Source organism: Papilio xuthus, unplaced genomic scaffold (genome assembly GCF_000836235.2).
Source record: "Papilio xuthus unplaced genomic scaffold, Pxut_1.1 DF825928.1, whole genome shotgun sequence".
Taxonomy (NCBI): Eukaryota; Metazoa; Arthropoda; class Insecta; order Lepidoptera; family Papilionidae; genus Papilio; species Papilio xuthus.
The window spans coordinates 5,928,385-5,952,101 of NW_013532721.1; the positions used below are offsets into that span (position 1 = coordinate 5,928,385).

The window sequence follows — 23,717 nt, forward strand, 5'->3', positions numbered from 1 at the left end:
ATAATGGCAATATTTTTAAATGAAAATCTTCTAAACACTGATAGCTTTATTCCGTAACACATAACCATAGTGACGAAAACAAACTGGAACAGTTTGAAGTAATATTCCAAAGAAATATATTGCTGACAAATCAATGTAAACACTACGTATTTTAATTTAAAAAATCTTTTTATTATAATATTGCATAGCAAAAAACGTAAAGTTTATTTTATGTTTGCTTCGAGATGGGATCAAAATTTTAATATTAAGTTAATATTTGCGGGAAAAGCCAACTTACATTTTAACTAAGCTTATAGAATTTAATACGAAATTAACTTTCGTGTGACAAAATTAACAGTGGTATTTAAAAACTTTGAATTTATTTATAGGCTGATAAATTGCTTAATTGGGCAACAGGTCGTGTCTGTATCAAGGTGACTGGATGTTAAGTACTGAGACCTATCGCTCGCAGGTGTCCGATATGCTCGAGATGTCATCTTGTGTCAGTCAGCGATTGCCTGGGTATGTAATTAATATCCACGCCGTAGCCCTCCAATCACTTAAACTCAATCACGCGAAACGTTATTTTGCTTGTATGTATATCAATAATGTCACAATTCATATCGTAACAATCTATTTTAGTCCTAAACTAACATTGAATAACACAAAATCATTCATTGAAATAACTAACTTCAAAGTGCTTTAAAAACAATATCGAATGTATTTTAAAATTCTGGCACTTTTTACTTATTCTACGCGTCTATATTAAAATCACATTATTAATTCTGTACCGTACACTTTGCCTAATCTTAGCAGATTTTGTTACTGTCTTCAATTTGAAGATTTTTGTTAAATGGCCTTAGGCCCTTTGTACACAAGAAAATGTAAATCTTCGAAGCTATTATTGAGTTGCGTCGCGAGTATAACGCAGCGCTTCATACGCACAACAATGAATCGTAGACGCGAGTCGTCAGTTATAGGAATAGCGACTTCACAGATAGTACGAATTCATAAAATATCAATGTATTGATTTGCTCCGCCATCTTGAAAATCTTAACAAATGGGTTGTGAGCGACTGATTTTGACGACGAAAGAACTAAATGGCCGGATTTCGGAGATTTTCGTTTCCTTGTTTATAACGGGCCTTATATTTCATAGTAACTTGACCACTGACAATTATAATAATTAAATAACTTTATAAAGGTCGTTAATGTCTTGGTTGTACGTATACCGGCCAACGATAAACGGGTCGTGCTGTGCCCTGTAAATAAAAATAAATAAAGACAAAATATTAAACAAAGTTTAACAAAACAATATCAGTAATTTCACTAGTGTTTTCTGTTTTTTTTTACTTTCCTGTCATTGATTAGATTTAACAAATCATTAAGCAACAGTCGAATTAACTATTCTATACTCGAAAAAAGAAATCAATTGAGTCCACCCATATCATTATAATTAATAATAGTTTGCTGTTGAAACATAATTGGCACACACATTTGTAGTATATGAGAAACTAGATAACGCCCGCGACTTCGAGACTGTAAATTATATTTTAAACATCGATATAGATTCAGCCATAAAATAAGAGTAGACTAGGCCGATTGCAGATTGGTTGACATCTGACATATCTTTAAATTTCTTCGAAGATATGTGCAGGCTGTATCACCTTGTTTTCCTTCAGCGTAAGAATGTCGGATATATGTATACATATGTCAATCGAAATTCGAAACACATTAGTACATGGCGGCATTCGCACCCAGGACTTACAGATTACAAGTTTAGTGCTTAATGAGACACCGACGCACTATTAAATGATTTTTTTTAATAAATACTTACTTCTGAACTAATTTGTTGACTACTTTTCGCTGCATCCTTTTCAAACTTCCATTGAACATCACTAGGAGCGTCCTCGTCGTAGGAATCATCGATTTCATTTGTCTCAATATCATTATGTTTCGCATCTTCTTGTTTCTTATGTGTCTTAACATGTGGGTTAAGTTGATACGCGGGTATGAAATATCTAATACCAACTCCGGGTAAGTTTTGTGACGTAAGTATTTGTGCCGGTGTGAAGTAATTCGTAACAGTTTGAGCTTTAAGAGGTTGATTTGGTAGATAGGAATTGACAAAGCTTTGAGCACTGTTAATAGTCTGCGGTGGAACCTTGTAGATAATTTCAGTGTATCTCGGCTGCGGCCTGAAGAATGGAGGTCGCCTGTAAGAAATTGATAAATTAAAAAGTAATTCGATGCATTGTGATGTATGCAATTTGCAGGCTGCAATGCGGGTAAATTAAACGATGCCTTGTTACCTTCAATTACTACTGTTGCATTCAATTAAGACCTCACCCTAATAGTTATTAAATTAACAATAACAGTAATTACCACAAATTTGCACCTAATATATTAAATAATACAAATAAAATTAAATAGTAATCAATATAATATCTTTATTGACCTCGAATAGCTGTTCCTACCAGAGAATCTTGGCAAGGTTATAGAAATGTACTAATGTAGATGGAAAGGAACATTTGCGGCAATTCGTAGTGGAAATTTTTACAGCAAAAAGTGAACGTTTTTTGACAATAACAAAACACTTCACGCCCGCCACCAAGAGGGTTACACAGAGAATATGAATTGCCTTTTGGAGCGGTCCTGGTACACTATTTTCGCATATTTTCTAAATATGATTACACTTTGTTTTTTTACGCTGAATAAGCCAACAATAGATAACTCTAGCTTGTTGTTGCCTTACCAAGTAGCATTGGGATCAGGAGAGTCGTCACTGCGTTCCTCCCAGACCGGCGCGGGTATTCTGTAGGGTTGAGGGGCGGGCGTCGGCTCTGGTGTAGGAGGCTCTATCGGACCACCCTTCGTGCCGTACTTGACCATGATTCCGTGCACACAGCTAGCGTACACTAAGCATGTCAGCAACTGACAAAATAAAATTTACGTATCATTAACAAAAGCTGGAAACACTTATAGATCAAAGTGTATGGAGTTATTTTGTGTAAAAAAATATTTAGTCAATTAGGTTTGTACAGTAAATAATTGTCGTTTTGGAGTTCAAGATCAAAATGTTTACTTATTAATATTTTATTATTTACTTAGAAGTTGTTACCCCTAAAATAACTCTAAGTAATTACTAGAAATTGAAACAAATACACAAATGTATAACATTTTACGAGAATCTGTATTACGTCAGTTTATTGGGTGGGTGAGAAATAAGATTATCTGCAGCAAAATAGAGCCTTCATCGTGTAGTGACTGCAAATTAATTCATTAAAATTCAATCAAGATTAGAAATCTTCATCTCGTAACCTTGAAGTGGTTACAACTGTTTTAGTGATTCATTCCCACGCGAAAAAAATATAAGACACGGAAAATGTAAATAAATTTTCATTATTGCCAAAAAAAGGTCGTAGTAATTATTTGCTAACTGGCTATCGCCTGCGACACTATCCGTGCAGAATTAAAAAAAAAACCTTTTAGAACAGCCTATGTATTCTTCCAGTCAATGTTCTACATCTATGTCAAACTTCTGCGAGGATCTCGCTGTATAGATTATATAGCCGTTCTCGAGATACTTTCAAACAAACATCCGTCCACTGAAACATTCGCATTTATAATATTAGTAAGAAGTAATACGTAAGTTTGCTTGTTTAATATTATAGCATAAATGAATTGAAGAAAATTAACTGGAGAGGTTTTGATTAAGAATAATCCGTAGTGTCGTAGAGGTAAAAGGATCATATTAAATATACAAGTTGCCAAGTTTCGTTCATGCGTATTTTATATGTGAAGAACGATTGAAGCGTAACGTATTGCGGGTAATGGAAAATTATTAATCACCTCGAGCTATACAAATGTTACAATTATAGTTTTTTTACACTTACATTACACAGCACTGTGTCTTAACATCCGTGTATATTTCGATGAGTATTTTTTATAATATCTTTGTTAAATTAACACGATTTTAAAAGGAATTAAAGTAAAATAGATAAATCCTTAAGCTTATTGAATTCGTGTTTATATTTTTAATAATTATTTTTTTAGAATGATCATGTGAGCACAATATGAACATTTGAAATTGATAAAAAAAATTTATGTCAACTAATTTTAATTTAATTATGAAATACAGGGTCTATGCTCCGAATATGATTTTGTCCCATTCGGCGTGCAGACCCTTGGTCCGTGGGTTCCTAGCGCTTTAAGGCTTTTTAAGGAAATATCAAAAAAGTTAATCGACATCACAGGGGACCGAAGAGCTGGCAGCTACCTCGGACAAAGAATTAGTTTAGCTATACAAAGGAAACATCAAAAAAGTTAATCGACATCACAAGGGACCGAAGAGCTGGCAGCTACCTCGGACAAAGAATTAGTTTAGCTATTCAACGAGGGAACACTGCCAGTATCTTCGGAACCTTGCCTAAAGGGACTCCTTTTAGTAATATGTTTTAGTAAATTATTAGTTTTTAATATTTTATTTAATATCATAGATTTAAGACTTTTCATGTAAAATATAGTTATATCTAAGTATTGATGTTAGACGATCTTATTTAATTATGTGATTATAAAGTTATATTCTTAGCACACAAATTGTGTGACTCCTGCCTTAATTACTATCATTGCATTAACAATATAATTAAAGTTGAACAAATGTTGAACGTTTCATCTGATTAGACATCATAAATCTTACCAGTTTTGCAAACGTAGGTAAATAAAAATTAAATTAAAAAAAAATCCACGGCATGTTGTTAATTGTAATACTAATGTTACAGGTCACCATTGTTTTTATTCAAAGTTAGCAAATAGACTTTGTTAACCTTCTTTAAAATTTCGCTTCATTTTTATTAATGCACCTTCAAAAGTTATCAGTAAATCTTGATGATTTTATAAACTTATCTAACCGCTTTTGCCTAATTTATTATGTTAAAGTGGTGTGTGGTAAGCTAAATGCATCAAGTTAGGGGTAATTTATCAATTATTTCTTTCGTAGATCTTATAAAATAGTAATCGAGGAAGGAATAAAAATTTACGTACCTGCAACCGTATGGAATATTTCATGGCTGTTGTTGCCTTTTGTTTAGACTTGCTGTAAAATGGTTCTGTAAAAAAAATAAGAGAAAAGAAATGTTATTATCATAATTTTAATTTCATAATTAATAGTTTTTTTTTTAATATATTAAGAATGATTTGGAAGTGAAAACAAATAGTTCAAATAATAATATGATTAAAAACAGTTAGTGTTATTAGAAGGTACCTAAAATCATCTGCACGCGGCAAAGTTCAAAGAGCACAAAGAGGCTGGCATTTCAAAAGCAGCTCTGTTAATTTTGTAACAAACAATAACATTAAGAAGGTATGTAGGCCTCATAAACAAGTAGTATCAGATAGAGGTATTTAAGATAGGTTGTTTGAAGGATGTTAAATGCGTTTGCATAAATAACGCATATCTTGTAAACTTGATAGCTTAATAGTTATTGTCGTGATATGTAGATAGCAAAATTATGCGTAAGAAGCACTACAATAAAGCAAACACTTTATAATCTTATATATAAGATTCTCGTGTCACAATTTTCGTTCCCATACTCCTCCGAAACGGCTTGACCGATTCTCATGAAATTTTGTAAGCATATTGAGTAGGTCTGAGAATCGGCCAACATCTATTTTTCATACCCCTAAATGTTATGGGTAGTCCACCCTAATTATTCTATATCTATGACAAATTTTAGCTATATCCATAAAGTCGTTTTCGGGATACCTTCAAACAAATGGATGTATGTTTGTCAATAAGTAAGTCCAAAACTGCTAAACGAATCTGAATAAATTTTGGTACAGAGATAAATTACTATCTGGAAAACTTATTAAGATTTTTTCTTTAATTATGCATTGAAGAAGTCGCGGTCAAAAGTTAGATACTCATAATTATTTAAATGGATGTTGAAATTATTAATATTTTTTTTATATTTCAGTTAAATTCAAATCTGAAATGTGTCAAAAATAACGATGATTTATTTCTAAACAAATTGCTTTAGTACATATATATTATACGTCACTTATATTTTTAAATGAAATACCCACATCTCTTTGTACATATGCTCGTGACATAAATACATACATCTTTACACAATGCATTAAAAAGTGTGTCAATGATAATATTTCTGGACATACGTTCAATAATGGAATCATATTTTAATTCAAGGACGACAACAATATTCCGCAAAATACAACACGTAATAAAATCGAGAAGATATACTCTTACGTGATAATCGTTACAAGATTTACAATTTTTTTAATACGAATCTTGTTTTCATATGAGCCAATACTTAAATCAGATTATAATTTTTATCTTAAACAATATATTATCTGTATTTGTAGTATTAGTTATCTGTACATTACGAAGAAAAGTGTCTACTCTTGCTGAATTTCTTTAATGGTCTAGTTTATTTTGTCAACTTTTATATAGTTATTTCCTTTTAAAAATTATTTTTAATTTTTGTTTTTGCAATTATACGAAATAATATTATTTATATTGTATTGAATTGCCATAAGTTACATAAGGAAAAAAAGATCTTAACTGTAATGGCAAACAAGTCTAACGACCGTTCAATTTGTAACTCCTTTATAATTTAACACAAAATCAAAAATTATTTTTAATATTTAAAATTTAAAGTATGCCTTAGATATGTAGACCTTTTACAAAATTTTATTTAGTTTCATCTATCCGATGTTTGTCTTCAAATGATTCAAATTAAATTATAACCACTTCCCGATTTCTAATTGAGCTAAAATTTTCAATTGTAAATCACGTGACATTACAATATTGCGATGACCGGATGCTGTTCTGATGATGGAGCTGGAAGTTGGCTATAGGAATTTCGCAAAGACCTCGTCATGTTAGGGCTCGTTAAATCGTCTTAATTTCTTTAAATGTTTAATTCTTTTAATAAATTAACAACATAATTAAAAATTGTTTTAAAAAGATTTTTCTTCTTTTTAAAATTCGACCAAAAAGTATTATATCATAGTAACAGAATTATATTACATTAATTATTTAATTTACTCATGGAAAAAGTACAGGCACCTTATAAGTCGTTATCTCATTAGTCGATGAGTAATAAATGGAAGAAGTAAGGCAAGTAAGATCTTGGTATGCACCTCGACATCTGAGCAATGCAAGAGCTGTTTATCCTTCTGGTGTTTCATCATTCATACCATTAAAGTATCTAATTAAATCTATATTTAGTAGTATGCTAAGTGTTACAAATGTTTGGATTCCTTTACTTATTTACCTAATTTGTTTCATAATCAATTGGTACAAAAAATAGATGACAATATGCAAGTGGTTGTTAGAGATGTAAATTAATCTTAAGATCTTAAGAATCTTCGAAAGTATGTCTTAAAAACAAACTATTTTTAGTATTAAAAACAAAACGATAAAAACAAACACTGAATAAAACAGGAATTCTAACCACAATCACACTTTTTGAGCTACCAATGTGAATCAACTTTCTTACGAACATTAAATTAGTAAAAATCGCAAAAAAAAAATGTAATCGAAAATGTCCAAAAAGTTTTCTTCCAAAAAATTCTAAAAGTGTCGATAAGTATTAGCTGAATCATGTGCATGTTCTAGCACCTATTCTAGGTATTAATTTCCCCATACCTGACACAGAATTTATAATAAACCGAGTGCTCGTTAAAAACCGCTACGTAATAAACCAGGAACGAACTGAGAACCTTTTAAGGGACGATTGTGACATACTTTTTTATCGACGCGTTCCTTAACAGATGCTATATTTGAATATAAGGAAAGTCTTGATTTTCAATCTCTTAGTTTACATATTATGGTAAACTAACTTCTACTTTTTATAATGTTCCAATTAATTATTTTTCTTCGACTCCTCCCAAAAACAAAAAAAATGGTCTCTAAATCTAAATACAAAGAGCTTGAAATACAAATAAACGAAAAAAAACTACTGTACCGATTTGAAAAATTCTTTCACTTTTGAGAAGCTTCACTATCCTCAGGTATATAGGCTATATTTTAGACATTCTAGATTTTTTTTCTGCGCGGACGTAGTCGCGAGAACTGCTTGTATCTGATAAGTTTTTTTGCAAATAAATATGACATTGTTATTAATTTTTAATACTGAAGTTATATAGTATGCCAATGCAAATGTTTTTGCTATTACATTCCATTAATCTCACAATATTGTTTTATCAGTTAATAACTTATGTCAAAACTAGACTTTATTCCTCTGTGATAAGGTGCAAAGCTGTGTTGAATAAGTTTGTGAATAAATAAAGTGTGCTTAAGCGCCGAGGAAGCGATATAATTGGTGTTTCTCCTTGGCTCAGTGCCTTGACAATGTGTCAAATAACAAAGAGCCAGTATTATACAGAACTTGTAATGTAAATTCATCGCACCCACTCACGCGTACATTGTTGCCCAATAGATTACTGGGTGACAAGTACTTGATACACACGTAAAACACTTCGTTTAGCAGATTAGCGAATATAATAACGTAATTCTTAAGTAACTTGTAATTTAAAATATGTAAGAACTTTATTATTACGACGCAAAGACAGAACTAATAAAAATATATATTAAATTTCCAGATTTTTCTTCGTCTTCATAATTCCTATATCCGATTTAAATGTAATAATAAGTTACTAATATATGCATGTTTTTTATACTGTTAATTGAAAAGGTTAATTAAAATTAATTAATTAATCTTCTTGTTTTATAGCCTAATAGCAGTCGCCTGAACCTCCGTCCGTGAGGAAATAAAAAAAAACATAATTAGTAGCTTATGTGTTATTCCAGATTTTGTTCTAAATGTATCCCAAGTTTCAGCGAGATCCGTTCAACCGTTCTGAAAACATCCATACAAACATTCGCATTTATAATATTACGAGTAGTAAGATGGAAAAATAACACGTTTTATCTCCTAATTTTTTATCGATTTAATAATTACAGAATTTAATTAATCTACAAGATGTGTTATTACATATCTTCATAATGTAACAACTATCAATTTGTCGCGTAAATTGAAATGACATCATAAACATAAGACAAGGTTAACGCGTCCATTTCATTTAAATATAGGTCATTATCAACAGACACATCACGTAAATTGTTCCATTATAATAAACTTAACGTAGTTATTATTTTGCGATTTAAAATTGGCATCGTTTCGTATGTAAAATATATCGAGTTTCATGTTTCACAGGTCGTTCAGAGTTCATGTGATAACTGTCTTTTAAGATAACTTTAAATGATTTTATTGTTTGTATATTCCAATATATAAAGGAAAAATGCAATCTCTGAATCTATATAATGCATTAAATGACAAGAATATAAAATTACTGATCTTATAAGTTTCACAAGTTTGTATGGTTCTGAAGCACTCAAAGAAGTTTCTTATAAGTGCAGAACGCCTTAGAAAATAAAGTAATATCTTCTATCTTACTAATATTATAAATGCTAATGTTAAGAAACATGGATGGATGGATTTTTGTGAGAAGATATCTCCAGAGCGGCTACAAGGATCTCGCTAAAGTTTGGCATTTATGTAGAATATAGTCTGGAAGCACACATTATTTTTCCTTTAACCCATGTCATCATAAATTAAACAATGTTTACGCTTTGGTTAAGTTCATAAAGTCATTTAAAATCTTTAAGATATTAATTATAAAATGACATTCATGTCAAGTTTTTGCCATCGTAAACCAAGTAGTCGATTGAATAAAAAACTATGTTATTGGGTAGCATTAAACATATTATATCGATAAAATCTAGTTGTAATTTATTACTTATTATGGAGATTTAAAACAATATTATATATAAGTTTAATTATTGTGTTTCTATAGAGTAAACTGATTACAGTGTAAATATTTTTCATATGTTATCTGCAAAGTTTACAAGTCACGATTTTTTAACTTATAATTGCTATTGAGAATCGTAATAGCAGAATTTTGTGCAGAATTAATTTAGTTAATGTAGAGTATAGAAGAAATAGAATAGATAAACATTTTAAATTTAGTTTACAATTATAAATTAAAATATACTTAATGTGAATAAGGTATAAAAACAGTATCAGAATAGTAGAAGGATGTAAGGCAATATTAGTGAAACAAAAAAGGAAAAATATAGACAGGTGGTTTATTTTTTGTTGCTCAGTTACCGACGAAGTTTGTATGTCATAATAGTTTTTTGTTGTTACGTTAGTCTTATAATAATGATGTGCGCAATAGTAAAAAAAATAGTTTAAAAACAAAACCAGGCACCTCTATGTAAATATTAAAGTAAAGTATATAGAGGTTCCTGGTTTTGTTTTTAAACTATTTTTTTTTATTTGTGATTAAGATTTTTTTTAATTAAATCATTTACCTCAGCGTGTCTAATATTATGAAGTCCTTGTTAAGTCATTAATATTAATAAAGTCATTTAATTGGTGTTAACACAATGACATAGGTTTTTTTCTTATTAGCACTTACTTTATAAGATTAATGCAATTATTCCTAATTTGAAATCTAACAACGTACATTGTGTAGGGGCCAATTATTTTCATTAACGTGTAAATTGAATTTGTTAGTCGCAACACGAGGAAGTAAATTTAGGTGAGCAATCGAAATAGTTGGGAGTTTTTATTAGTAAGACCTGACCTAGAAATTATATAAATAAAATACCAGATATATTGGTACATTTATCGCATTGTAATGATTTGTGCCAAATAAATATTAAGTACAATAAGGACCATTAAGAAGGTATTTTTTTATATCAAAAGGTGGCAAACGAGCGAGCGGCCACCTGTAATCGCTGAAATAGCGAAGTGACCGTTGCCCATAGACATACGCAATTGCATATGCGTTGCCTACCTTTAATCGACGTATAATATCTTCCCTTCCCATGCATCCTCTCATCCGGAAAGTCCACTTCCACTTCCCATCCTTTAATAATTCGGTGATCACAAAAAACGTCATGCGAAAATGAAAATATATACCATAATATTATTATGAAAATTTAGATGGCTATACAACACCATCGTGCGATAGAAGCTTGAATAAAAAAGAATTCAAGTATGCATGGATCGATGAATATAACATAACTTTACTGTCCACAATTGTCCTCAATTTATATTTAATTGTCAACTACATGATCATAAAAAACACGATAAAATCAAACTGTATTTAAACATGAAGACGAACAATAAAACAACTTTAAACTACGCATCCGCTGTAACAATTCCTTGGAGATTATTGTTGTGTATTCTTATAATAATGTTGGCACTATCATATATGGTCGTATTCTTTATACGATTAGAACAATTGCCATCATACTTTTATCATCAAGAGGTTGCAATTATATTTTTAACAAGCCATTGTTTCACTCGAGTGTGTAATACAGTAATTAGGGATGGGTTAAAAAAAACAAGGAAGTTGTCGTCGGCCTTGAAGAGCGTTCGTCGTTTCATTCTAACGTCTAATACTCTAAGAAAATAGAACATGATACGTTTATTAATATGTATAGATGTTATTAAAATAACAAGATAATAAGTTAAATTATGAACTAAATTATACAAGAAACAGCTTATTAAGCTTGATCTAAACATTTTAACTAATCGAAAAAAAAAATATTATAGTGTCGAAGGATGACGTCATGACACACAAGTTTTAAATATTGGACCGACGTAATATCTTAATGACAACATAGAAAAACAAGTTATAAGATTAGTTAACTTTGAGTTCAAAGCACTCGTCGAAGTTATTTCAATGTGACAACTGGCGCCTAATTTATAAACGAAATTGTTAATTATTATCTGTAATATGTCATTAATCTTTGCATTCAAAAAAAGAAATAATTCTTAATAATTACAGTGATTTAAAAAGAAACATGCAGGTGATTTTATTAATTAATATTATATTTAAAAAGTAACCAATCAATGATAGAAAGATAAGAAAAAAATTTTTTTTCTAACCGTCCATAAGAAGGATTAATCTATTAATATTACAAAAAGGAGAAAGATTTGATTGTTTCCGAAACTACAGAATCAATTTTAAAACATTCTTTCACTGTTAAGATGAACCGGGATAGTGGGAGTGGTGGGTGGGATAGTGGGTAATGGGTGACAAGGTATATATTTTGTTAATTCCGCGCAAACGAAATCGTGGAAAACTGCTAATTCTTAATTAAACTAAGTCACAAAATAACGGCGGTTCCTTAAAAAATTCCATTAAATAAATGCTTTTTATTTTTTGTAAGTTATCATCCCTGATTTAAACAATATAAAAGTATGGCGAGGACGCGACAGATAAAATGTTAAGTAATCGTGGTCCAGTATCACGCAACAATGCAAACCGCTGGCCGAGTTCACGGTCAACTTGTTCTTGCGTAACCGTCATTAAGGTGATGTACAGTAAAAAAAACATACATACCACAAATAAGGGTTTTTTAATTAAACTAAAAAATCCAACATTAAACCTTGACACGCTAAATTACAAGTAAATGATAAAATTAAAAATAAACATTTCTTTAATTCCTGATTAAAAATAAAGTTTAAATTTATAAATGTTGCCATGAGGATTTTAATGATTTAATTATCATTGTGGTCATATTTTTATGAATATAAAACAATTTTATTAAAATAAAAAGTATTTACGAAAACGTATAAATTTATCTTACAAGCGAAGACTACATCAAAATGTAAATATAAACAAACTATCATGCAAAATATTTTTGACTAGGAATTTTAATAAATCCAATAACTCAACTAAACACAGCGGCAACATTAAAGAATAAACCGTATTAGCATAATTACGCGAACTGTAATTAAATGAATTAAGATTTTAAATCAAGTTGTTGATCCCTACGACCTTAATCCGTAACCTTAAAATACTGCGCCATACATTATCATATGCATCTCATTAAGACTGAACAGTATGACATCATTCGATGTAACACTGAGGAAGTAACAAATTATTGAACTTGTCATAATATGACGAGATCTTAAATTAAAGATTTACAATTTTGTTTTATGATCAAATTCTTCGATAGCTTTTGTTTCTTAGTTCTTTATTTGAAATTCTAATAACGATTATAATTTGAATCTCTGTTCCAAATATATAGAGTACAGTCCATCTAGTTAAGTTAGCAAAGTCAAGTCATCCATATTACATCCATTCAAACCTTCTGATTAATAATATTAAGTATGATACTTTTGTAATGTATGAAACGTTGTAATGAATCGAAAACCTTGGTACGGTTGATGTATGAAAGTCGAATCGTCTTCATCATTGTTGTGTAAACTTCCATCGGCAATGGAGGTCAAAGTGCGAAAGTTACGTGCGCTGTTTGCGGTCACGATTGTTTATTATTAAGAGACGTGAAATCAAAAGCACGTGCAATACCTTAATTGCAGCTGACGACGTATCGGTTTGTCTGATTTGTAATAATAAAGAATTTATTAATTAAATTGACAGATATATCTTATTTTTTATTCACAAACGTAGAAAGGTGTTTCTCTGCACATGTTGCGTTTGTGTTTTGTTATGACGACGTGACGTCCAGCTCTGATGGGTTCGGAACAAAAACTTATATGAGCAGAGGTGCAAACATCCGAATATTGCACACGACAAATAAGAACGAAGTCTTAAGGTTTTTACTCGTGTTAAAATTTATACGTACGGTTTATTTACCCATTAAGTTATATGCAATGAAACAGTTACTACAAATTTTACGCATAATTCGTCAGGTCAAGAGTCGCGATGATGATCGTTAAGAAATTCGATTACTATGATGTTAACAGTCCGTGTTGTAATGCAGCTCGGTCACGGTTCACTGAACTATTTGTGCGCCTGCAAAATTACCTGTCAGCGATCTAAGCGAGCGCGTGCAGGTCATCAAAATGCAATAAAGGTTGTAATTGAAGTGTGAACCGCGAAATAAATTTATATCTTAAAAACATTTTTTTACGAAATAAAGAATATCTAGATAATCTAATTGAAAGTGGAGGATAAAATCTGAATTAACTTTGTGTTTTAGATAGACAAAAAACATAAATGTGTACAAAACGTAATTTCCTAGACATAATTGTTATGTAACAATCAGTGCCATATATAACAATTTTGTTAATTAGTAGGCAATAAATTAGGATATATCAGAAAGAATAACAGATAAATAAGTATTTTTAAAATTGTTCGTAAATAATTCTGAATTCTAAGCATACTTTTGACCGATGTGCTTTGAAACGTTAAGCAATTTCTTGTGTCGTCTCCCAATTAGCATATAATGGAACACGGAGCGATCAGTGCGCAATGAATGAAATAGAACAAAACATTACATGCAGTAGATTAAGTAATCCGATGTTATTTGACAAATTGAACTGTGTTTTGTCATGCTGGTCGATTTGAATGATCCTCATTAGTTTAAGTAATGTTAAATGAATACTACAGTTGATAGTTACGTAATTACAAATAGAATTGTGGACTTCGTAAGAAACTAATGAATTACAACAAAAAACATTGCAACCATGTTCGAATATTTTTACTACATATAAAAGACTTAAACGCGCACACAAGACACAATATACTAGAGGAAAATGACAAAAACTATTTGAGTATTTATATCAACTTCCTGTGACCTTCGCGTTAGTAAAAATAACCTACAAAGATGTTCTCTAAACCTTCCATTTACCGTATTCATAACGAAATTTATGTTAACAAATCATTATTGAACTGAAACAAAAAATAGACAAGAAATAACATAGTAAATAGCCGAGTAATAACTTGTTTTATTAATTTCAATGACCTTTGTTACCACTATATACCGCGTATAATTGAATTTCTTGCTTAACCGTTTCATTATGGTCAAGTGTAAATCTTGTGTAGTTATGTGAACTAAGTTATTTTACGAAATATTATTATTGAAAATTTTAAGTACTGTAATCCTTGACTTAGTTTAATTATATTATAGTTTGAGTAACTAAAGGAGGGTTGGTAGAGACGTCCAAACTTCTACGGAGTAAGTACAAAACTACGAGTATATATAAATTACCCTGGCCTTAATAAGTATAGCTTTTGTTTATAAAATTAAATATGTAAAATTATAAAACAGAAATAAATATATTTCTTTTGATGGTTTTTAAAAACTGGATTTTCTAAAAAAATATCAACAAATATGCGTTTATATAGCGTTAGAGCGATAGGAAAAGCAGTAAATCCACGAGTATCGATAAATAATGTTACGAATTTTTTCAATTTAAGTTCATATCTCTTTCTATTACAGTACTGGACGTGAGTATTATTATCAGATGTTGTAAACACGCGTAAACACTATAAAAGGAAAGATAAGGTAGTGAAAGCTGGGAAATTGAACTCACGATGTTCGTGGGTACTACAGATGGGTATCAGACCCAACTACATTTAGCAACTAATTAGCTAATCACATATAGGTATTATACATCCAAATAAACAAAAAAATATTACTGCAATTATACCTGTCTGTCTGTATCACCTACAGAAACATCTGTAGAAAATATCAGAAAATGTACCTCTGTTTTTTTTTAATTAAAGTGTGGTCAATATTACTATAGTACTAAATAAATAGTTTAGTTTTAAATAATCCACTTGTACTGAAAAATACTCTCGTCATAATTACATAAAAAATACTAATCAAAATATTAAATAAGAGTTAAATTTTAACGCTACGTTACTCAAAGTAATAAATTGTTTTACTTATCTCATCTGTCATGTTGTTAAAATATCAAATAAACATTAGATTAAGTTCGTGATTGAATTTAACACGATTTACAACGCTTCTAATATTTACAATAAATTAAAGGAGCTACTTTAATGTTCATTGATTTCACGAATAGAATAAATTCTTATAGACAATTTTACACAATTATATTTATTTTAATTGGTTTACAAAAAAAGTCGTTTACTTATTATAGAATATACTGAACATAATAAGTATTGCAAGTACCGTCGTAGGTCTGAATAATCATTATACGAAAGTTTCATCCAAAAATATCAAGTAGTTTGAAAACGCAAAGGACAAACAACGATTTTATTTATTAAGAAGTAGGCTTTTTTCGTGAACCAACCGTTGCGTTCTTATTTATAACGGAATATCAGATAACCCGTCGGCGCTATAAATCTTGCAATAAATAAGTAAAGAAGTGCGGTGAGCATGATTACAAAACTGCAAAGACATTTTGTTTGACTGTATCGCAGAGCGGGCATGGGAAGATACGGCCGGTGTCGAAACTCAATTGGGTGTAGGAACGCAAGCTGTGTTAAAATTAGATGAAGCAACCGAGTCCAGCTACGAAAGATTCTATTTAGATTTAAACGTATATTTCAAACATTTACTGGGTGTATCATTTATTGCATGTTAATCGCGACTAATAAGACTAATAAATTTATTTGTTAACAACACGAAAGGTATTATTATTAGAGGTAAGTGTTTATTTCACCATTTGCCATTTGAGATCACTATTGGGCTTGTCGGGTCGCGTAAATATTCACAGCCGGATATAACTATAAAATGTGTTAACGTAATTAATTTATAATAAACGATCACTCCTTAAATCCACAATAATACTTTGAAATAGTTCTAATTTTTTTATATTTAGGTTTTAAGATGACTAGTACAATCATTATTATTCGTACAAGCTGTCTCAAAATATAATTGGATAGGTTTATGAAATTTAATTTATATGGAACGATTTAACAGTGGTAGAGACCGCTTTAACATCTTCGCACGACTTGGCCCGGCTCGCCCGGAGAAATACCACGACCACACAGAAGACAGGCGTGAAGTGGAAGCAATTCCGCGTTTCGTCTGATGAGTGTGCGTCCCGGAGGCCTATTTATTCCACTTTCCCTTCCCACCCTTTTTCTCATAAGGAAAGGATGGGAAGTGGAAGTGGACTTTCCGGATGAGAAGATGCATGGAAGGAGAAAATATTTTCTTTCTGTGCATCCTCTCCTCCATCGATTAAAGGTAGGCAACGCATATGCAATTGCGTATGTCTATGGGCAACGGTCACTTCGCTATTCAGCGATTTCAGGTAGCCGTTCGCTGGTTTGCCACCTTATGGTATAAAAAACTAATATTATAAATGCGAATGTTTAAATTGATGGATGTTTGTTTGAAGATATCTACAGAACAGTTCTACGGGTCTCGATTATATTGCACAGGGCGAATTAAGTCATTTTTTCGGTGGATCGAAGTCGCGGCTGTCAGATAGTATGTTATGAAGTCAATTAATGCTATGCATATATAAATTGTAATCCAATTACTAAATTCAAGTGAATGCTACGATACCTTCTATAAGATGAGTCTCAAGTTTCAAACGCACTTGCTCCAATAATTTACGGAGCGTGAACTATCAGGTTACAAATATAAATAAAACGTATAAATTATTACATAAATGTGGGAAGTTGAGGTAAATGTGACGACTATTTTTATTAATAAGACGACGATTTATAACATAGCTATTTTGACGTTTCCATTTGTTCGGTTAAAATCCCTTATATACCGGAAGTTCTATATGTATCTTTCCTTTTATTTTTCTTTAAACTGAACTTTTAGCTACTTACATTTTCGTTCAGAAACAATGAGTAAAATATTATCCTACAAAAATAGTATGTGGATATTTACTTGAGGTGGCACGACGGGCGTGGGAAAGTCAGGCTTCTTGACAAGTACCGTTTTCCAGAACCCTTATACAGGGCTATTCAGATCTATAGTGTTTATATAGTCGTCCATACTAGGAGAGTCACGATATAAAACTACTGACAACTGTAGTATGGTCAGGCTTTAACCCTCTTCTCAGATGAAAGGTCATTTACGAGCGTTTCATGCAATTATAGGGAATGGCTTACATTTAATTTTAAAAACAATTACCGATCATTCTGTATGACAAATCATAACTTAGCATTATGCAAACACATTTGTCTATTGCTTTATTTATATCTATTACTGACCGACTAGACGACAGTTTATTAACTCATAAGACTTGTTTAAACCTTGCAAGTGATTTTCCATAATTATTTTTCATTTATATAACCATTTCTATTTACGTAAATAAAACAATTAAATTGACATAAATACTGCAATAAGTGACGTAATAAGTAGTGCAATTTTCCAGCTTAAATAGAAAATCAATTACACATAAACGCATGCGAAATATTATCATCAGTAACTTTGACAAAGACGAAACATTTCTCGCGCAATGGAAACCCACCTTGTATACCATAGTTTATAAATGTTTGTACACAACATGTGAGCAACAAATGCTAACTCATTGTGGTTTGCGCTTCATTCTAATATTTATTTATATTTTGTTTAATCATCTACGTTTATTGATAATTATACATTCTTTAACAGCTACGCCCGTAGCTGTAATTATCATTCCACGTTTATCTATTATAAACTGGTTTATATTGATTCTTTTTCCATACAAAATATACAAACAATATATTTTAATTATCACGAGGGAAACATATCATAAATTATATCACGCTATTTTAAACCTAAATAGTTGAAATGGGATTTTTTTTTAAATTATGTGACAAGAAGATTCGTAATAATCGATACGTTTTACGCACGGAGCAGGACGTGAGCGCGATCAAAAGAGTTACATATGAACATTCTCATACTAAGACATCTGTAGGTATGAAATTTTGCGACAGCTAGTTAGATGTATCATCATCGTCAGCTCGCTATACGTCTCCACCGAGGGGCTCGGAGCCTACCCTAAGTTAAGGGTGATTAGGCCATAGTCAACCACGCTGGCCAAGTGCGGGTTGGTTGACTTCACACATATCTTTGAATTTCTTCTCAGATATGTGCAGGTTGCATCACGATGTTTTCCTTCACCGTAAGAACGTCTATATATATTTTATATACGTACAATTTATATTTTATTTTAGAATTAATTAATTTATATTTGAATGAATTTTAACTCATTAGTATTTACAGCGCACTGTATAAAAACGTTATTATTAATAACATCGCGGACATATAGAATAGGAAGACATCAAATTTACAGAAATCAAGGTTAAAATGAATTATAAATTCTATTAAAAATAAATTTAGTAAAGCTCGCTTGTATGTACATTGAAGTGATGGAAATTAAAAATGGATCAAATTTATGCGCATAAATATTATTATCATGACTCGTTTGAAGGCAATATTATACACATAAATACGACAATCAAGAACTATTTACTTTGTTATCCTTTATTTTATTTAGAAAATTTATACGTTAATTGTGAATCTAATGTCTTATAAGTAGATACTACTTTAAATTATTCAAACTTTTGTAAGACATTATAATAAACTTACATAAAAACGGCTAAACACTCAGAGTGAGCGACGGGCCGCGTCCGCGAAATAATACCAGTACCACTCATCCTGTTGAAGGGCCCCCGATGGGCTTGAGTCGGTGCCGCCACCGGACGAATATACGTGAATGAGTAGCCGTTTTTGTATCAATTTAGACACCACTTTGTTTTTAGTAAAAATAGGCTTAAACAAAACTAATGAAACTATTTAACAAAAATGTACGAAGATAATAATCATCTTGTTTTTATTCCGTGACATAAAGTAATTAATTAAATTCTAAGAAACGGCTGTTATAGATTTACGAAAATATATAAAATTGGTAGACGACTAACGAATTAATTTATAATATTCTTGCAAACAAATTTACTGCGATATAAATAAGATATTTATGTTTAGGAAAAAACCTAAATGTAAATATTAAACTAATTGGATGAGTGGTTGTGTTATTTATGACAGAATAAAAACATTTATGGTCTAGAACTAATAACGCAGAAATAAATGTAGCAACATGATTTATGACAAAACAAATCGATCATTGTTATCTAGACTATACATATCTATACAAAAACTTCACATAACAAATTAAACATCGGTTAGACAGCAGTACTTAAAACCCACAGGGTTTAAGTGTAGTTACTGGTCGCTTATTAATTTATAAGATCAGCAAATTAACAAATACAGACGTTATTAACCATTTCACAATTATATTTAAACAAAAAGAACAGAGATTAAACGGTTTATTTTTCTGACTATAGTAGAAAGACAAAAAAGCGAAACAAAAGAAAAATAGATATATATAACAATTGATTGTTAAGTTGCAATAAATATAAGTTATTTATTTAGAAGTGCCGATTTCAAAATTCTTTTACATTTTTCTGGTTTCTTAACGATTTAGTCATGCACAGCGCTTTCCAGATCGTTGATGTTGATGACATGTTCTTCCAGATTATGTCCTACATCCTATGACAAATCTTCGAGATCCATGCATCTCTAGAGCGATAGAGATACCTTCTAAGAAACATCGATCGATACATCCAAACATTCGCATTTATTTGTTAGAAATGTAGCGGAAAATTAACTAAATCACATTTAAAAATACACGTAAAATAAATTGTACCAAAGGTCCTAGAAAAGAATTGCAAAATTAATTTATAATTTATTAATTAATGCGTTGCTGTTAAACTGATGCAGATTAAAGACTCGAAGTAATATTTCAAAGGTAACTTGTCTTAATAAAAAAACAAAAAAATATACTTGAAAATACAAAATGTCTTATATTCCGATGTAAACAAAACGTAAAGTATGTAACGAAGTAGGGATTTTTAAACGTTTTCCGCGAGTCTTTCTTAGAAATATTTATCTGTTTCTATTATTCTTATAAAAGGAAGTTAAAAATTTACGTTTTTCCATTTTTTCAATTGACGTAGTCACTTTTTATCTTATTTTCCTCGTTTTTAACCCTTAATTCGACGAAATTTTTTGTAGCAAAAAAACTCTTTTTTTGTAGTCATAATTACGTAATTTTCTCTAAACTAGTTCAGTAGATTTTTCATTAGCTGTTCGTCACACTGGACACCATCGAATTGAGGGTTAATTAGCGAATTTTTGTAAATATTTTTTTTGAAGTTACTTAGTGGTTACTGCTGTTGCATCAATTTTTTAACTTAATTTTGTACAATATTTACTACACATTGTTATGTTGTATTTTCAATCTGAAAAATTAAAACGAAATGCCAAAATAGTCATCATAAAAAAAAATACTTGTAAAAATATATACATAACGTCTGCACTAATAAGTAATTCTAAAAGACAAACAAAATAAAATCGAGCATCGATTAATTAGTAGGAAGTGGATTTATTTCAGAATCGAGGCAACAAAATTCGCAAACGCGCTAATGATCTAATGAATCGAGCCGCCATGTCCTTGACACCGTATACACCGCCTTAAATACATACGGAAGTATTACTGGAAATTAAGTATTAAGTATTGGTAATCTTCAAGAAATGACTGTATCAAGAACGAAGTTAACACAAATGTCACCAATATCACCAAAACGGCTGAACGGGTCTTGATGAAATTTGACACAGATGTAGATCATAGTCTGGAAGAACACATAAGCTACTAATTTATTTATTTTTTTAATTCCGCGTGGATGGAGTCGAGTGCGACAGCTAGTTTATGATTTTGTCAATTTATTACTTTCGCGTTTTTGTACTTATATAGATTTGAACTTTAATTTTAGTAATTAAATATATCTTAATTGCTTTATCGATATAGATTTTGTACAACACTTTGCATATTAAATATCATCTACTTCTTTATACGGAAAAACTCGAAAATCATGAACACATTTCAATAATTTATCATTTGTTTTTTTCTTATAAATTAATTAAAATGATTTACTTTAAAAGTCTTAAGTTCAGAATACAGATAATAAAGTTTTCAAAGTTCTAAAATACCGAAATATCACGTTAACTCTGGGTATGATTTGCGAACGGGCAAAAATTGAGTCGCATATGCGCTCAGTTCACGCAACCAAGGAGCTTAATAATATTCTTTTATAAAAATTCGTACCATACTAATTTATTGTCAAGGAAAATGCATTTTTAATTTACGATGTCTTGAATCAACGACTTGGTGACATCTTGATTGATGATAGCAATTTAACTACGTACTCTGAGACTTTTGTTCGGCACGAGCTTTAGAAAATATTCCACTACGAATATAGAACATAATAACTGTCACTCAAACTTTAAATTATTTATTTCGGACATCGAAATGATGACAGTTTGTTAATCCTTAAAAACGCGTAAACAAAGTACGAAGATGTAAAAATCTAATACTTTAATTACAACGTTAGAAAGCTACAAATTGAATCTCGTAAAAACTAATCACTTAGTAGTCATTTTCGAACATAAATTTAAGTATAAGTTCACTAAAAAACTAGTTGTAAATAACCTATCTATATACTGCAATTAAAATTCTCGACTTACATCGCAGCGAAATAGCGCCGATATCTTTAAGATGAATGTGGTCCGATGCCTTAAGACCTAAAGTGTACAGACGCCTTATCGTCGTTGTCTTGACTTTAAGATAATTGATTTGATTGACTGTCCAGGAAATATTATGTACAATAAAGTGTCCACAAATAGCTGTTATGTTAATGTATGTACATATATTTTGACAGTGAATAGAATCGTAGACGAAATTATTCGTCATGCTGTACGATTCCAATTTGCTTCTCGTTCGTAGAGAGAAAGCTAATTATTTTAACTGCTATAAAATTTCAAATTGCATAATTTTGAAGCTATTAAATAGCAATTACAGTGCTATACCTTAATATACATAAATATATTCAAATTTTATATAATTAATCCTCATAAAGCAAGAGACTAAAGCTTGCAGTTTGAAATTCACCTGAAATGTATTTTTAAAACAAGCAATATAAACAAATAAAGAAATCGTAGTCAAATTATTTTGAGCTACAATAATACTACTTAATAGGGTTGCATTCACTATTTGACTATAAAACATCCAACATAGTCAAACTTAGAATAATACAAAATTATATACATGACATAAAAAAAAATCTAAAATTTTTAAAAAATTAATAAAAAAATATATAAATAATTAAAATCACCACGAACCCTTAAATAATCCACGTACTGGTATCACGTAGTTGGTTAACGTAACACAAATATATTAATCACTAGTTGTATAAAGAGGCGAGTAGCGAATGGCGTGTGGCGGATGTGTCGTCCTCTCGGCGCGCGAGCATCAACTGTCCGTCCCGCCGGCGTGCACCTTCACGACGTCTGATAACCGATAAGTATCGCCGATGAAAATGCATTACGAAAAACATCAAGTATGTACTTACAATCAACAAAAGCCATGCAAAATTTTAAAGTATTATAATCGATGCATTCGAATCTATTCTATTTGACTCATAATATACGTAATTCTATTATTACACATTTTGAAAGAGATGGATTTGTGAGAGGAGCTTTACATCAATTCAATGAGTTTGATTTATTGACATACATAAACGGTTCTCTAAATTTATTTAAAAGGCAGTCTTTAAAAAATAGATAAAAATAGAACTTATAAGCTTGATGGAAAGCGAGCAGCTTTCAGTTAAAATAGTTGAAATCTATATTTATAAAAAAATATGTAGAAATATCAATCAGTTTAAGGTAATCAACATTCCAATAATTTCAAAATTTAAGACAAGTATTCAATCAAAAACATGCATCATGGAAAAAATAAAAATGTCCCGAATAAATAATTCATTGGAAAGTTGTTTATCACAAAAACTGTGATTGAGATTTTTGTATTTACACTCACTTTTGAAAACGCAATGCTCAGGTATTTGTTA

The 23,717-nt window shown here is 30.6% G+C and overlaps 1 protein-coding gene across 1 annotated transcript; it reads right to left on the reverse strand.

Annotated features, from left to right (window-relative positions):
* Window positions 1–213: 213 nt before the first annotated feature.
* GV1 (nuclear protein GV1) lies at window positions 214–23,133 on the reverse strand. Its single transcript, XM_013322798.1, has 5 exons — window positions 22,990–23,133; window positions 5,022–5,086; window positions 2,734–2,912; window positions 1,816–2,194; window positions 214–1,240 (listed from the first exon to the last, which is right to left on the reverse strand). The coding sequence occupies exons 2-5, from the start codon at window positions 5,043–5,045 to the stop codon at window positions 1,187–1,189; spliced, it is 636 nt and encodes a 211-aa protein (XP_013178252.1). The 5' UTR covers window positions 5,046–5,086; window positions 22,990–23,133; the 3' UTR covers window positions 214–1,186.
* Window positions 23,134–23,717: the final 584 nt, after the last annotated feature.

Excerpts from the sequence above, each read along its gene's own strand:
- GV1 (XM_013322798.1), bottom strand. The coding sequence starts at position 5,045 with ATGAAATATTCCATACGGTTGCAG. Across the intron at positions 2,195-2,733 it reads CCTGATCCCAATGCTACTTG|GCGACCTCCATTCTTCAGGC; the intron begins GTAAGGCAACAA and ends AATTTCTTACAG. Across the intron at positions 1,241-1,815 it reads GTCAACAAATTAGTTCAGAA|GGCACAGCACGACCCGTTTA; the intron begins GTAAGTATTTAT and ends TTTTATTTACAG.